This window comes from Peromyscus eremicus, chromosome 6, assembly GCF_949786415.1.
Source record: "Peromyscus eremicus chromosome 6, PerEre_H2_v1, whole genome shotgun sequence".
In the NCBI taxonomy this organism is placed as follows: domain Eukaryota; kingdom Metazoa; phylum Chordata; class Mammalia; order Rodentia; family Cricetidae; genus Peromyscus; species Peromyscus eremicus.
In genome coordinates, this window is record NC_081421.1 from 40,320,306 (window position 1) to 40,334,435 (window position 14,130).

A 14,130-nucleotide genomic window follows, 5' to 3' on the forward strand; every position below is an offset into this window, starting at 1 on the left:
AAACATGAGTGATGAGTCATTCCCAGACATTCCGAGAAAGTCATGAACTAAGCCTTTATTAAGCTCAGGAGGATTCTTATGCTGTTAGCATTGAGGAGTGGTCATATACCCGATCTTTCATCAAACTTGGAAGCCATTCAGGGAGACTCTCTTGAGACTGTCTAGTCACTCAGTCTTGCCACCAACATGTGGAAGGTATGAGGGGAGAATATGTGAACCGTCCACACTTCAGAAAAAGACCAGTGAGGCATGTGATGGACCTAGAGACAACTTGGTCAGGGTCAGGAAGTCACTCTTGGGGTCACTTGTGAAGGCCAAGCCAGCTGTGGGAAAATGAGCATGGCCTCGTAGTTCACCAGTGAAGTAGGAATGAGAGGCTCCCCCTGTGTCAGTGGGAGACTATGCTTAGCTAACTACTGAGAAATCCTATAGTGGAGATGAAGTGAGGCCCAGATGACTGGTGATAATAACAGTATTATATGCAAAATGTGTGCTGAGAGTTATAGTTGAAGGAGCATGCATGTAATCGAAAAAAATTTCTGTTAGTATATTTTTGTTTATTCAATAAATATAAGACACTATGTTATGTAGGGTGTGTGGGTGTGTGTGTGTTTGTGTGCATGTGTGTGGGCAGGTACATGTGCACATGTGTGCCTATGGTATGAAGGGCAGAGGTTGACATCGGCTGTCTTCCTTGGCCACACCACTTCATAAATGATGGCAGCCTTGCACTTGAACTAAGAGCTGATTTGTCTAGGGTGGCTTGCTGTTTTGTCCTTGGGATGCTGTTTCTGCCGATAGGCTGTCTGCCACGCATGCTCATCCCACATTTATATGAGTACTGGGAAATCAAATGCTGGTCCTCATACTTGTATAGCTTTCACCACTGAATCATCTCCCCAGTCCCACGCTGTAGAGTTTGTATAGGAAAATATAGAGAAGTATAAAGGAGAAGGCTAAAAAAAATCACACATTAACCTAACAGTATAGCATGAGTACTGACTGGGTATAGGAATGAATGGGGAGTCATGAAAATGAGTGGTCTGTTAAGGCAGTGTGACAAGGGGATTTTCCCTTCCCTCTGATTTCTATTTGGCAGTGGTTTCTTCTAAACTCTAAGATGGAAATAAACAGATAAAAGAGAGTTACAATCTACTGAGAAATTCTAGAAATCTAGACTGTAATTTCACATGTGTTAACATTATACACCACTGTGAGATTTTCTTTTGTATTTTTAAAGATTAAATAAAAATGTATAGTTAGTAAAATTAATAGTATGTGTGTTCCTTTATGGATACTATGTTCATCATGTGTATATAGGTGCCAGCTAAGCCAAAAGACGGTGTCAGATTCCTTGGAACTGAAATTAAAAGCTGTTATAAGCCACTTACTGTGTGTCCTGGGACCTTAACCCAGCTCCTCTGCAAGAGCAGCCTGTGTACTCTTAACTGCTGGCTCATCTCTCCAGCCACTTGTGAGTACTTTTGTTCTTTTTCTTTCTTTTTTAAACTTTCTTTTTATTTAATTCTTTGTGTCTTTCACATCATGCGTCTTGATCCCTTTCATTTCTCCTCCCTTTGTATCCACCCTCTGTCCTTGCAACTTCTACCCTTACAAAATAGAATAAAATTTAAGAGGAAAAAAAAAAGGAAAAAAAATCTCATCATGGAAGCTGTAGTGTAACTCAGTGAGTCATGCAGTAAACCCTTTAATCCATATATTGTTACTTGCATGTATTCATTACAAAGAGTCTTTGGTCTAGTTTGAGGCCTCTGGCTTCTGCTACACTATTGATGCTGGGCCCTCACTGGGACTCCTCTTTGGTATCCTGTTGTTGCCCTGTGTTGAGGAGATCCTGCAGCTTTAGGTCCACAGGACCAACAACTTCACCTGCTCCTGTAGATCATAGATGGGGTAGATGTTTGGGGTGAGCCAACCCATAACCCTAGTTCTGGGCCTGGGTAGTTGCAGGGTTGGTCAGTTCGCCAGTTCTACCTCACTACCAGGGTGAGCTCTCCAGCATTGCCCTGGCTGGGTCACCCCTTGAAGCGATGAGCAAGGGGCAGGGCCACTTCTGCTTTCACACCCTCAGGGCTGGGTCTCCCACACCTGCACCATCAGGGCCAGTTCTACTGTGTTGCCCAGGGAAGATGTAGGAGCCATTCTCCCGAGTGCTGCAGCTGGTGAGGGGCAGAGACAGCTTTCCCGCTTATATGACCTCAGGGCCAGTTTTCCCAACCTGCTATAAGTGGTGAGGGGTGAGGGGTGGGAGGGTGGAGGCATGAGGGGGGAGTAGGGAGAGCATCTCTCGCCCACCCACACAATCATATGGCAGATGAGGGGCTGGGCCGCATCTCCCCCGCTTGCTTTGTCCGGTTGATTCACCAGTACCCAATAGGATCAGTTCTACTCTGCTGCCCAGGCGAGGTGCAGGGCTTACTTTCTTGAGCGCTGCAGCTGGTAAGGAAGTGGTTCAGCTCCTTTGCCCATTACAGGTGACAGGGCAAGGGGGGGAGGGCATCTTTCCCTCACCCTCACCACCACATGGAAAATGAGGGAAGTGATACCAGCTATGGCCCTCATACCCTCAGGGCTGGCTCACCCACATCCCTGTCTACAGTGCTGCCCAGGCGGGGTGCAGGGCCCATTCTTCTGAGTGCTGCAGCTGGTGAGGGGTTATACTTTTGTTCTTAAGAACGTGATCTAAAAGGCTGTGCATTCCATCATGTAACTAGACCATTTATGACTCAAAATCTCCTTATTGTGCACCTTTAGCTTGTTCTATGTCTTAGGATGGCAATTAAAGCTATATTCATTTCCAGTGTACATCAAGTTTGTGTGGGTTTCTCTCACAACTGTGAGGAAAGTGCTTTGGATAAACGTTGCGTGAGAAAAGGGTCTACACTATTTTCAGTATCTAATACTTTGCCTGGGCTGTAGTCTGAAACTATTGTGAATTTTGTACTTGGAGGAGAGATGTTTGAAACAGGGATGAGAGGGCAACTGGGGAGGACTAAGAAAAAGGGTAAACTGATCTTACAAGAGAAGTTTGTCTCTGAGCTGGCCTGGTAAGAAAGGAAGCAGATGGACTAGAGGTGTGGCTCAGCAGCAGAATGGGGATGTGTGGGTGAATAGACATGGGAAGGGAGAGGGGAGAGGAAGAAAAAGGGGGAGAGAGAGAGGATGGAGGGATAGGGGAGAGAGATTTTTTTTTTCAGGAGAAACCAGAGCTATGAGCCTGAGTCTTTTGAGTGGGTCTTGAGAATAGTGCTGCACGTGGTATTAAAGGGTAAAGGAAATGGCATGTATGAAAGAAGTTCATTAAATACATCTGGGCTGTACAGATTTTTTTCTAAGGTACTTTGTTAGCTTCCTAGTCATCAGTGGGGTAATGATACTACTGTCACACTTTGGGTACTTTATGATGAAGCAGGATGCTTCCTTCTCATCTTTGGCACAGAGAAGACCCCCCACAGAATTGACTGCAGTGAGAACTGATGAAGCCAACAGTGCTGGGAAAGAGAGGGACAGTTTCTACAAAACAAAATGACTCAAACTCAGAATCTATATTATTACAAAGCATAAGGGGATTTTCAGAAGCTTCTTCTCCAAGGGTTACTCAGCTCCCAGTCCAGATCCACAAATTGCAAGTGATTGCAACGCCTGTGATTGAGACATGAAAATTATGTAGCAAGTAGTGGCAAGCCAAGTCCACTGGGACACATACACTCTAGTGCTCAATCAAGATGCTTCACTAAAAGGTGTGTGATTTCCACACTAGTCACTTTCTTTAGACACCCTATTAACATGGCCAGCAGAAAGATATGCTTGGCTCTAGGATTTCTTGCATTTTTATGGGCTGTATTCGGTGCTCAAAACCAAACGGAGGAACTACAATGCAGGTTGATGGGCAGGTTTAATTTGACTGGATATGTAGATGCCAAAAACCATTCACTTATTATTGCAGGACTGTTTCCTATTCACTCCAGGACCATCCCAGTAGATGAATCTATTTTGGAGCCAGTATCACCTATATGTGAAGGGTAAGCCATTGTTCAGTCTTCGTTTTTGTCAGTTCAGTTGGTGGGGGAGGAGTGATGATCATGGGGCTTGGGTATCCAGCTGGACTCTTGATGCTGTACAGAACGGTTGTTTCTCACAGAGTGCTCTGTGGTGCAGCAGCAGTAGCAAGCAGCAGCAGCAGCATGCATGCATGCATGCATGCAAGAGCTTATTAGGCATGTAGAGTTAGGGGCTGCATCCCAGACTTGCAGAGTGAGAGAGCTCGTGTTTTGAGAAGACGCCTCTTGATTCATGTGCACACTGAGGTTTGAGAAGCACAGATGCAGAATTATGTAGCACTGCCGATTTACTGTTAATTAGCAAAGACTGAAACTCTCTTCAAGAGCAGCATATTGCAGGGGAGCACTGATTTATCTGAGCAAGACCTACCCTGCTGGAAGCTTTTGCCCTTAGTGTTTGCATCTCCAAGTTACCTCCTCAGGAAAAAAGATCCATGCCTGATACTAGAATTTGCCAATAATCAGTTGTGAGAAATTCAAAGCATGGATAGGACAACTATCTGTACATAATACACTCACACACATACACACCACACACACAAACACACACACACAAACACACACACACACAACCACTTTAGTATGAAAAGAATGCCACAAATTGAAGAAAGCAAAGCAAATTACCAACAACTTATTGTTATCAGAAAGCAATTTTTCATTTTTTCTGTATTGTTTCTTGGCCCCCATATATATATATATATATATATATATATATATATATATATATATATATATATATATATGGCCTTAAATATTTGTAACTGTAATACAAACATAGTTTTAGCTGGACTTTTACCTAACACACTAGGCATTTCCATGACACTTCATGGCCATAAGAGTTGTCAATGTATACTGTAAACATTTAGCAGTTTCTGACAACTTCACATTTTTACTGATCACAACTTCTTTTCTTTGAAATGTTTCATGCTCCATATTTGAGATGTCATTGTGTGAAAGATAATAACCATCTCCATGTCTTCAGAAAATACAAATGTTTCAATTCCTGCCTTCCTCAAGCCTGGGACTGTTGTCCACAAAAGGGAATGGAGGAAGAAGACATAGGATTTTACCTACAAATAGATTACTGTAGAGTCAAGTTTTATTTATCACAGGAGTTTTCACTTCTTTAATCCCCAATAATTGAAATGAAAACTTAGAGTTCACCATAATTTAACCCACTGATATTTTATAAATGGAATTACTTAATTTGTTCCCCACCCTTCACTGGAAACTCTGAAGGTTTCTCTCCCAGTAATGTTAGATGGTAAAGATAATAGACAGATTTTAAAATATGAATTTCCCTCCCATAAAATAATATGTTATTACAGCGTAGTTGAAACAGCGGATATCTGTCCTATTTAAAATAATGCCCTGACTAGTGTTATTTTGGGATTTGTGTAATCATTGAAATTAGGATTTGAGTGGCTACATCTTGGTCTTATAATGTTAAAAAAACTACATTTCTTTAAAATTAGATCTTCAGGATTATTTTCCACCAGTGTCTGTCAATAGTTTCAACCCTAGTGTTCCCCAAGCCTCTTATTATTCTTCCAGTGGTCTGTGTAGTGTTCATAATCCAGGGTCAAAGCAATATTCATTTTATTTTTTGAATCATAAACTTTAACTGATTCAGAACTCCAACTTGGGGTTTGGAGACGTTTCCTTCTGCAATAAACAACTTTAACACAATACTCATTTCAGTTGTCCATCTGTTAAAAGTACACAAAACAGGAAGACTTTGTATTGTTTTGAAAAATGTTGCTCAGAACAGAGAAAAATAATGAAATGGAGAAGAGAAAGGCATATTTAAGCTTTGTTTGATTGTCATAAAAGGAAGATTTAGATATTATGAAATATTGTGAATCTCATAAGAAAAATTAATGAATGGAGGAAAATTTATCATCTTTTTAGTAATTATCCTGCGATGATTTAGAATGATTTCCCTGGTAATCGTTAAAATACCTCACACGCAGCTTTAATTATCGAAAGTGTTCACACTTGCCTGTTTCACTCACAATTGTTTTCTCACTGCTGTATCGTTTCTTGGATCATTGTTTTGTAATGATGGGAAATATTCTCATACAGTTGAGGTTCCATCAGTGGGCATATTAGTTTGTTCTAGTTTTCCAGTACTATAATAATCTCTGTGGGTTGGAGCGATGGTTCATTAGTTAAGAGCACTGGCTGCTTCTCCAGAGGACCCAGATTCAATTCCCAGCACCCATATAAGAGCTCACAACCATCTGTAACTCTAGTTCCAGGGGACCCAACCCTTGTGCACAGATATATATTCTAGCAAAACACCAATAAAGTAAATAAATAATGTAAACAACAACAACTCTGTACTGCCCTTTGGGAGTAGATAGCTTTCTCAGAGTTTTTTTTTTTTTCAGTTAACTTCTCAAGAGCTCAAGTTACTAGTTCAAAGCAGGCAAATATTTTTCTAGCTCTTGAAGTGAATTTTTAATCTTACTTAAAAAAAGATACTGCTACATTTACTTCAAAAGTTTGATGATGTCACTGTTGTTAATCTGGAAACAGCACTCTGTGCTGTATGGTCTGTTGCCCTCTTCTCTCCTTACCCACGCTGCTCCAGCCGAGCCTCTCTCCTCTAACCATACCAGTCTTCCCATTCCTTGACACTAACTACCGTGTTCCCCTGGCAGGAGCCTTGACTCCGACTGCTCCTTCTGTTTGAAGTTTCCTTCTCTTGCTGTGTCATCTTTTAAGCCTCAGCACGCCTGTGAGCTCCTCCGGGGCTGGGTGTCCCTTTGAGCATCATCTACTCAGATGGCTCCTTTTACCATCTTGTGTTGTTACTGTTGGACTGTGTCTCTGTTTCCTACCCAGAAAGTGTTATGCTTATTCTTTCACTGTTGTGGTCTACTGTCTTGAGAAACCAAAGAGCGACCTCCTATATGACAATTCAATCAAAGTGACGTGGAAGAAAGTTCCAGTGTTCCAAAAGTGTTACTTGTTGTTGTTTTTTTAATTATTAGATTTAATTTTTTTATGTGTAAATGTTTTGCCTGCATGTATCTATGTGCACCAGGTATACTCTTGGAGCCTGTGGAGGCCAGAGTTGGACATCAGATCCTCTAGAACTGGAGTTATGGATGGTTGTGAACCTTCATGTGGGTGCTGGGAATTTAACCTTGATCTTCTGAAAAAGCAACAGTGCTCTTAAATGCTGAGCCATCTCTCTAGTTTCCTGTTGTTCGGTATTTAACTAAAAAAATTACTGAACAGAAGACAAAGTTAGATATCTACAGAAAATTTAATGCATAAAGCCATGTTGGAGCACTTGCCTTTAGTAAGTTAAAATATGCTTTCACACTGAAGAGAGAAAGAAGGAAATAGAAGAGTTAGTTGACATATATAGGGGGAATTGAAAAAATTGTAGTATTGAGCTGCAATATCTATTTCAATGGCTAGAGAATTAAAAGGATGATGTATCATATTTGTGTTTATATGTGAGAACCAATCAATATCCTTCAGTATTAAAAATAAAAATCTCAGAAAGATTATGCAGTTGGAGTTGTATTACACATAATTTTTGTAATGCTTTTCTGTGCTCCTCCTTTAAGAGTCTTAATGTATTTTAGTAAATTGTATAAAAAGAATTTATTTTCTTTTTTTGTTTGTTTGTTGGTTTGTTTCTACATCTTGACCATGGTTTCCTCTCCCTCTTCTTCTCCCAGCCTTCCCCTCACTTCCCCATCTACTCCTCCTTCTCTGTTTCTCTTCAGAAAAAGGCAGGCCTTCCATGGATATCAGCCAGCTATGGTATTTCAAGTTGTAGTAAGACTAGGCACCTCCTCTCCTATTAAGGCTGGACTCAGTAGGAGGAATAGGGCCCCAAAAGCAGGCAACAGAGTCAGAGACAGGCCCTACTTGCACTGTTAGTAATCCCACAAAGAGACAAAGCTACACAACTGTAATGTATATGCAGAGGACCTAGGTCAGTCCCATGAGCCTGGTTGTTGGTTCAGTCTCTGTGAGCCCCTATGAACCAAGGTTAGTTGATTCTGTGGGTTTTTCTTGGGGTGCCTTGACCTCACTGCTCCTACAATCCTTCTTCCCCCTCTTTCACAGAATTCCCTGAGGTCTGCCTAATATTTGGCTGCATCTGTTTCCATCAGTTGCTGGATGAAGCCTCTCTGATGAAATTGGGCTAGGCACCAATCTGTTCTTCTGACTGCTCTTAATGTATTTTAGTGATTTTTATAATTATTATTAATGTTCAGAAGAACATAGGTCAAGCTAAGGGGAATCATATGGCCCTAGGGACTCCCTGATGGGTGATGTCTTTCTGTATGCTATGAAAATATGTTGCTCTGATTGTTTGATAAGTAAAATGCTGATTGGACAGTAGCCAGGTAGGAAGTATAGGTGGGATAAATAGACAAGGAGAATTCTGGGAAGGGGAAGACTGAGTCACGAGTCACCAGCCAGACACAGAGGAAGCAAGATGTGAAGGCAGAACTGAGAAAAGGTACCAAGCCATATGGCTAAACATAGATAAGAATTATGGGTTAATTTAAGTGTAAGAGGTAGTCAGTAATAAGCCTGAGCAAATGGCCAAGCAGTTTTAATTAATATAAACCTCTGTGTGTTTACTTGGGTCTGAGCAGCTGCAGACCAGGCAGAACACAGAAAAACTTCTAGCTACAAATATGTTGCTCTGATTGGTTGATAAACAAAATGCTGATTGGACAGTAGCCAGGCAGGAAGTATAGGTGGGATAAATAGACAAGGAGAATTCTGGGAAGAGGAAGACTGAGTCACAAGTCACCAGCCAGACACAGAGGAAGCAAGATGTGAAGGCAGAACTGAAAAAAGGTACCAAGCCACGTGGCTAAACATAAATAAGAATTATGGGTTAATTTAAGTGTAAGAGGTAGTCAGTAATAAGCCTGAGCAAATGGCCAAGCAGTTATAATTAATATTAAGCCTCTGTGTGATTATTTTATAAAAGGCTGTGGGACTGTGGGTGAGAAAGTTGTCCCAACTGCAGGCCAGGTGGGACACAGAAAAACTTTCAGCTACAACTTCCAATGAGAAGGGAAAAGGAGGGACTGTTGCTGAAGAGAATTCTGACTAGAACAATATTTTTGTGACAAAGACATAATTGGCCATTTGAGGAAATCATAGCATATAAACAATATATATGTATAGGGCAAGAAAAATCCAAACGTTTGCTTCCCAAGATTACTAATCAATAGTGAATATGATTCATTTGAATATTTTAAGATTGTAATGTCAGGCGAGCTGACGACTGAGGTACCTGCTGCTGCTTCAGCAAAAAGCTGTAATCACTCATTGTAACTGAAGCTCCTTCCTAGAAAAGTGTCTCACCCCCCCCCACCCTCTTGCCTACTCCCACTCCCAGTGTCCAGTGCCTCACAAAAGCTTTTCCTTTCCAGGTTTAACTTCCGGGGTTTCCGCTGGATGAAAACCATGATCCACACCATCAAGGAGATTAACGAGAGGACGGACATTTTGCCCAACCACACTCTGGGCTATCAGATCTTTGATTCCTGCTATAGCATCACCAAAGCAATGGAGTCGGCTTTGGTGTTTCTGACGGGGCAGGAGGAATTCCAGCCCAATTTTAGAAACAGCACTGGATCAGTTCTGGCAGCACTGGTTGGATCAGGGGGATCGTCCTTGTCAGTTGCAGCTTCAAGAATTCTGGGGTTGTATTACTTGCCTCAGGTATTTCGAAATACTGTGCTGAGCACTTACTTGTAAAGAAATAGAAACGGGGCCTGGAGAGATGGCTAAGAGGTTAAGAGCACTTGCCATTCTTGCAGAGGACCTAGATTCAGTCCCCAAGACTCATGTCGGTTCACAACCATCTGAAACTCCAGTTTTAGGGGATCTGAAGCCTTCTTTAGGCCTTCATGGGCTGCTGCATGCATGCAGTGCACATAAACTCATGCAAGAACATGCACATACACTTAAAAATGGTGGTACACAGAGCTGGAGAGATAGCTCAGTAGTTAAGAGCACTGGCTGTTCTTCCAGAGGACCTAGGTTCAATTCCCAGCACCCACATGGCAGCTCCAACCTGTCTGTACCTCCAGTTCCAGGGGACCTGACACCCTCACACAGACATACATGCAGGCAAAACATCAATATACATTAAAAAAATGGTGACACACACTCTTTAATCTAAGCACTCGGGGTGGGGGTGTTTGGGGGAGGGGCATAGGCGCAGATCTCTGAGTTAGAGGCTAGTCTGGTCTACCGAGTTAGTTCCCAGACAACCAGGGTTACACAAAGAAACTTTGTCTTGAAAAACAAACAAAAATATTTAAAGAAATACAAACAGCGTGTAGAAATTGTTACAAAGTTACAAAGACATCCTAGGATGAGTGTGAGAGAGTTCCAAGTGACTCTGTTTAAGCAAGCCTCAGCCATGAGAACTGAGGCTTCCTTAGAGGTGATTTGCGATTACTCTACCCAGAGCATCCTGCTGGCCCCGATGGAGTTGTGATGCAGTGAATATTAACTTCTCACTAGTCACCATGCTCCTTAGTACTGTGGGTTGATCCGTAGCTGGAATAAGGCACATGTTTTGGTTTTTGTCTCTGTTGATGCTTATTAATCATGACTTAAATCATTACACAATCTAAAATGGGTCTGGGAATTTCACCAAACGGATATCCTTTTGGGATACTACCAAAAGCTGAAACAACTTTACAGGTTCTTGCACACGAGCAAGCATACGCACACATGACTGCCATGCATAAGTGTGGAGGTTAGAGGACAACTTTGGAGAGTCATTTCTTGCCTTCCACTCAGTTGAGGCAGGGTTTCTCTTGTTACTGATGTTGTCTAGTATACTCGAGGCTAAGTGTCCTGCAAGCTTCTGGCGAATTCTCCTTTCTCTGCCTCCCATCTTGCTATGGAAGTGCTGAGATGACAGATGTGTGCCACTGCATCTACTTTTTACCTGGATTTTGGGAATTGAACTCAGGTCATCAGGCTTGTATGGCAAGCACTCTATCCACTGATCCATCCCATCAGTTCTGTCCTTGCTTCTTAAAAATGTTCTTTCCTGTAGATAGCTTCTGTGATGTAAATGTTAGCCAGAGGATTGAAAATGATCAAGAATGAAACGAAAGGCTGAGGAAAGAGAACATCGAGTAGATTGACTTCCTGAAGGAATTGACATTTCTGGAGCTGTGGAACTGTGATATACAAGACCCTACCAGAAGCAAGGCATTAGTAAAATGATAAGGAGAATAAGTGATGTGGAGAGTTAAGTTACAGAAGTGCACAAAAATGGTCACCAACACATGGTGACCTCAGTTCCATGATCAAGTCCCTAGAGATGGGAAATACATACAAGGGCTACTGACAACATGACAAAAAGGGCTTCTTTATGTGTGTAGTTACTGGCCTATAAAGTGAGAGTGTCAAGGGACTTTGTTGGAGAAAATGCTCCCTTAGACCTAAGGTTTGTACTGCTTTTGTCAGTATAAGACTTAGCATTTACTCATGCAGAAGCCCTGGCAGAATGAAATAAATAAAGAGAAAAATGAAAAAGGAAAGAAAAGAACAAAACTAACTGGGGTGGTGGAGAAGTGAGACAGTGTAAGCAAGAGAAACCGGTGCTACCAAAGGGAGGGAGAGAGGACCCATTCCATCATCCTTGTGCATGAGATACTGAAGATGATCAACAGTCTGGATGTCGTGACTCAGGGGAGGCACCATATCTCCAGGGAGGATACAGGAAAAAGCAAATGACCTCGCTGTCAGTGCCATTCAGGAAAAACACTGCATTGAATTGTATCAATAATAGGTTGCCCTAAGCCCCTTGGGGTTGACAGCATAGACCAACAACTTCCATCAGCAGCCCCGACTCATTGAGTAGGAGTAGAGAGTCATTTTTCATAGAAAGAATATGAGGAAAAGAGAGAACTATTCAGCTCCTCCCCTCACAGAATATTCTGAGGCTGTCGTTTAAGATTTGGCTCTGGCTTCCTAATAACTATAAATATTTTCAATTGTAGGTGGGCTATACTTCCTCCTGCTCAATTCTTAGTGACAAATTCCAGTTTCCATCTTATGTTCGTGTAATACCCAGTGATAAGATCCAGTCTGAGGCCATGGTGAATCTTATCAAACACTTCGGTTGGGTCTGGGTAGGTGCTATTGCAGCTGATGATGATTATGGAAAATATGGAGTAAAAACTTTTAAGGAAAAAATGGAGACTGCCAACCTCTGTGTTGCTTTCTCTGAAACCATTCCCAAAATCTACTCCAATGAGAAAATGCAAAAAGCTGTTAATGCAGTAAAAAGTTCAACTGCCAGAGTCGTTGTGCTTTATACCTCTGACATTGATCTCAGCCCCTTTGTGCTGGAAATGATTCATCATAACATAACCGATAGGACATGGATAGCCAGCGAAGCCTGGATTACCTCAGCCCTCATTGCAAAGCCAGAGTACTTTCCATATTTTGGAGGAAGTATTGGATTTGCAATACCAAGAGCCGTTATACCAGGATTAAAAGAATTTCTTTATGATATACACCCTAGCAAGGATCCAAATGATACCTTGACCATTGAATTCTGGCAAACTGCTTTTAACTGCACCTGGCCCAACAGCAGTGTGCCTTACAATGTGGACCACAGAGTGAACATGACTGGCAAAGAAGACAGACTGTATGACATGTCTGATCAGCTCTGCACTGGAGAGGAGAGGCTGGAAGACCTGAACAATACCTATCTGGATATATCTCAGCTCAGAACCACGAACAATGTCAAACAAGCTGTGTATGCTATAGCTTATGCCCTGGATCGTCTCAGCAGATGTCAAGAAGGACACGGGCCATATTCTCCAAATAATACTTGTGCATATATACCTACCTTTGAGTTATGGCAGGTAAGTTGTTTTCCTTCGTGATGTAGCATGTCATTCATGAGCATTCCTGATGTTAAAGTTCTTTACCTTTGATGGTCTCATCTCCTTGCATGACCACTTAAAGAAACAGTTCGCCTGTTTGGCTTGGATGTGGGCTTTTTTTTCTTCTGAGACTGGGTTTTTCTGTAACAGCCCTGTCTGTCCTGGAACTCACTTTGTAGATCAAGCTGGCCTTAAATTCACAGAGATCTACCCACCTCTGCCTCCCAAGTGCTGGAATTAAAGGCACGCGCCTCTACAGCCCAGCTGGAGGTGTGTTTTAAGTCCCCATTTATTAACAGAATTATTAGGCTTGTTGTAAATGGAATCTATGTCCTCCACAAAAAGAATTCCTTTACTAGGTAAGCTGATTTTCTTTAACATAAATAAAAGTTAAAGGTAAACCTTCTAGGACTACATGAATGGCTTAGAGACTCCAGTTTCTTCTAATTTGCTGTTTCTGTCTACAATATGTGGCTTCACTTTGTCATCTAGGATGATTACTTGTGTTCAAGATACCATGCTCACATTTGAAACAACAAGAAGGAAAAGGGGAATGAAGACCATTTCTGGAAATTATATACAATTCTTCTTATACTCACATAGCGTATTTTAGTCATGTGGTCTTATCTAACTTGAAAGGAGCTGGATTATGGAGTCTTCCTGTAGTGTGAGAACTGTAGGAGGTGAAGATTCTGGGGCATTACCTGGGAGACTCTTTTCTGTGCCTCCCATTTTTGGTCTCATGTTAAACAATTCATGTTGGCTCAGAGTAGCCTGTGCGGTCTCATCCAAGATTCTCCCCTTACCTGGAAATACAGAGCTTGAGCATCCCTGCCCTGGTTCTATCAGCCCTGCAGGAGATCCAGTTAGCATCTCTGTGGTAGTTTGAATGTATCTGACCCCCATAAGCTCATAGGGAGTGGTACGATTAGGAGGTGTGGCCTTTTTGGAGGAAGTGTGGTCTTGTTGGAGGAGGCTGGATGATACATGCCTTTAATCCAGACCTTGAGGCTGGAGGGCACACCTTTAATCTGGCCACACCTTGTGTTGGAAGTATGCTACTGTGGAGTGGGTCTTTGAGGTCTTTTTCTCAAGTTTTACTCGGTGTGACAGTCAGTCGACTTCCTGTG

The 14,130-nt window shown here is 42.0% G+C and overlaps 1 protein-coding gene across 2 annotated transcripts in view; it reads left to right on the plus strand.

Moving 5' to 3' along the window:
• The first annotated feature begins 3,807 nt into the window (after window positions 1-3,807).
• Window positions 3,808-14,130, plus strand: part of LOC131912418 (vomeronasal type-2 receptor 1) — a 29,615-nt gene continuing 19,292 nt past the window's right edge. The window contains exons 1-3 of one of the 2 annotated variants that reach the window (XM_059264712.1): window positions 3,808-4,043; window positions 9,509-9,800; window positions 12,107-12,979. In XM_059264712.1, the coding sequence (XP_059120695.1) occupies window positions 3,808-4,043; window positions 9,509-9,800; window positions 12,107-12,979 (1,401 nt within the window). Of the gene's footprint in view, window positions 4,044-9,474; window positions 9,801-12,106; window positions 12,980-14,130 lie in introns of both variants that reach the window. The other variant, XM_059264713.1, reaches the window with a different exon arrangement.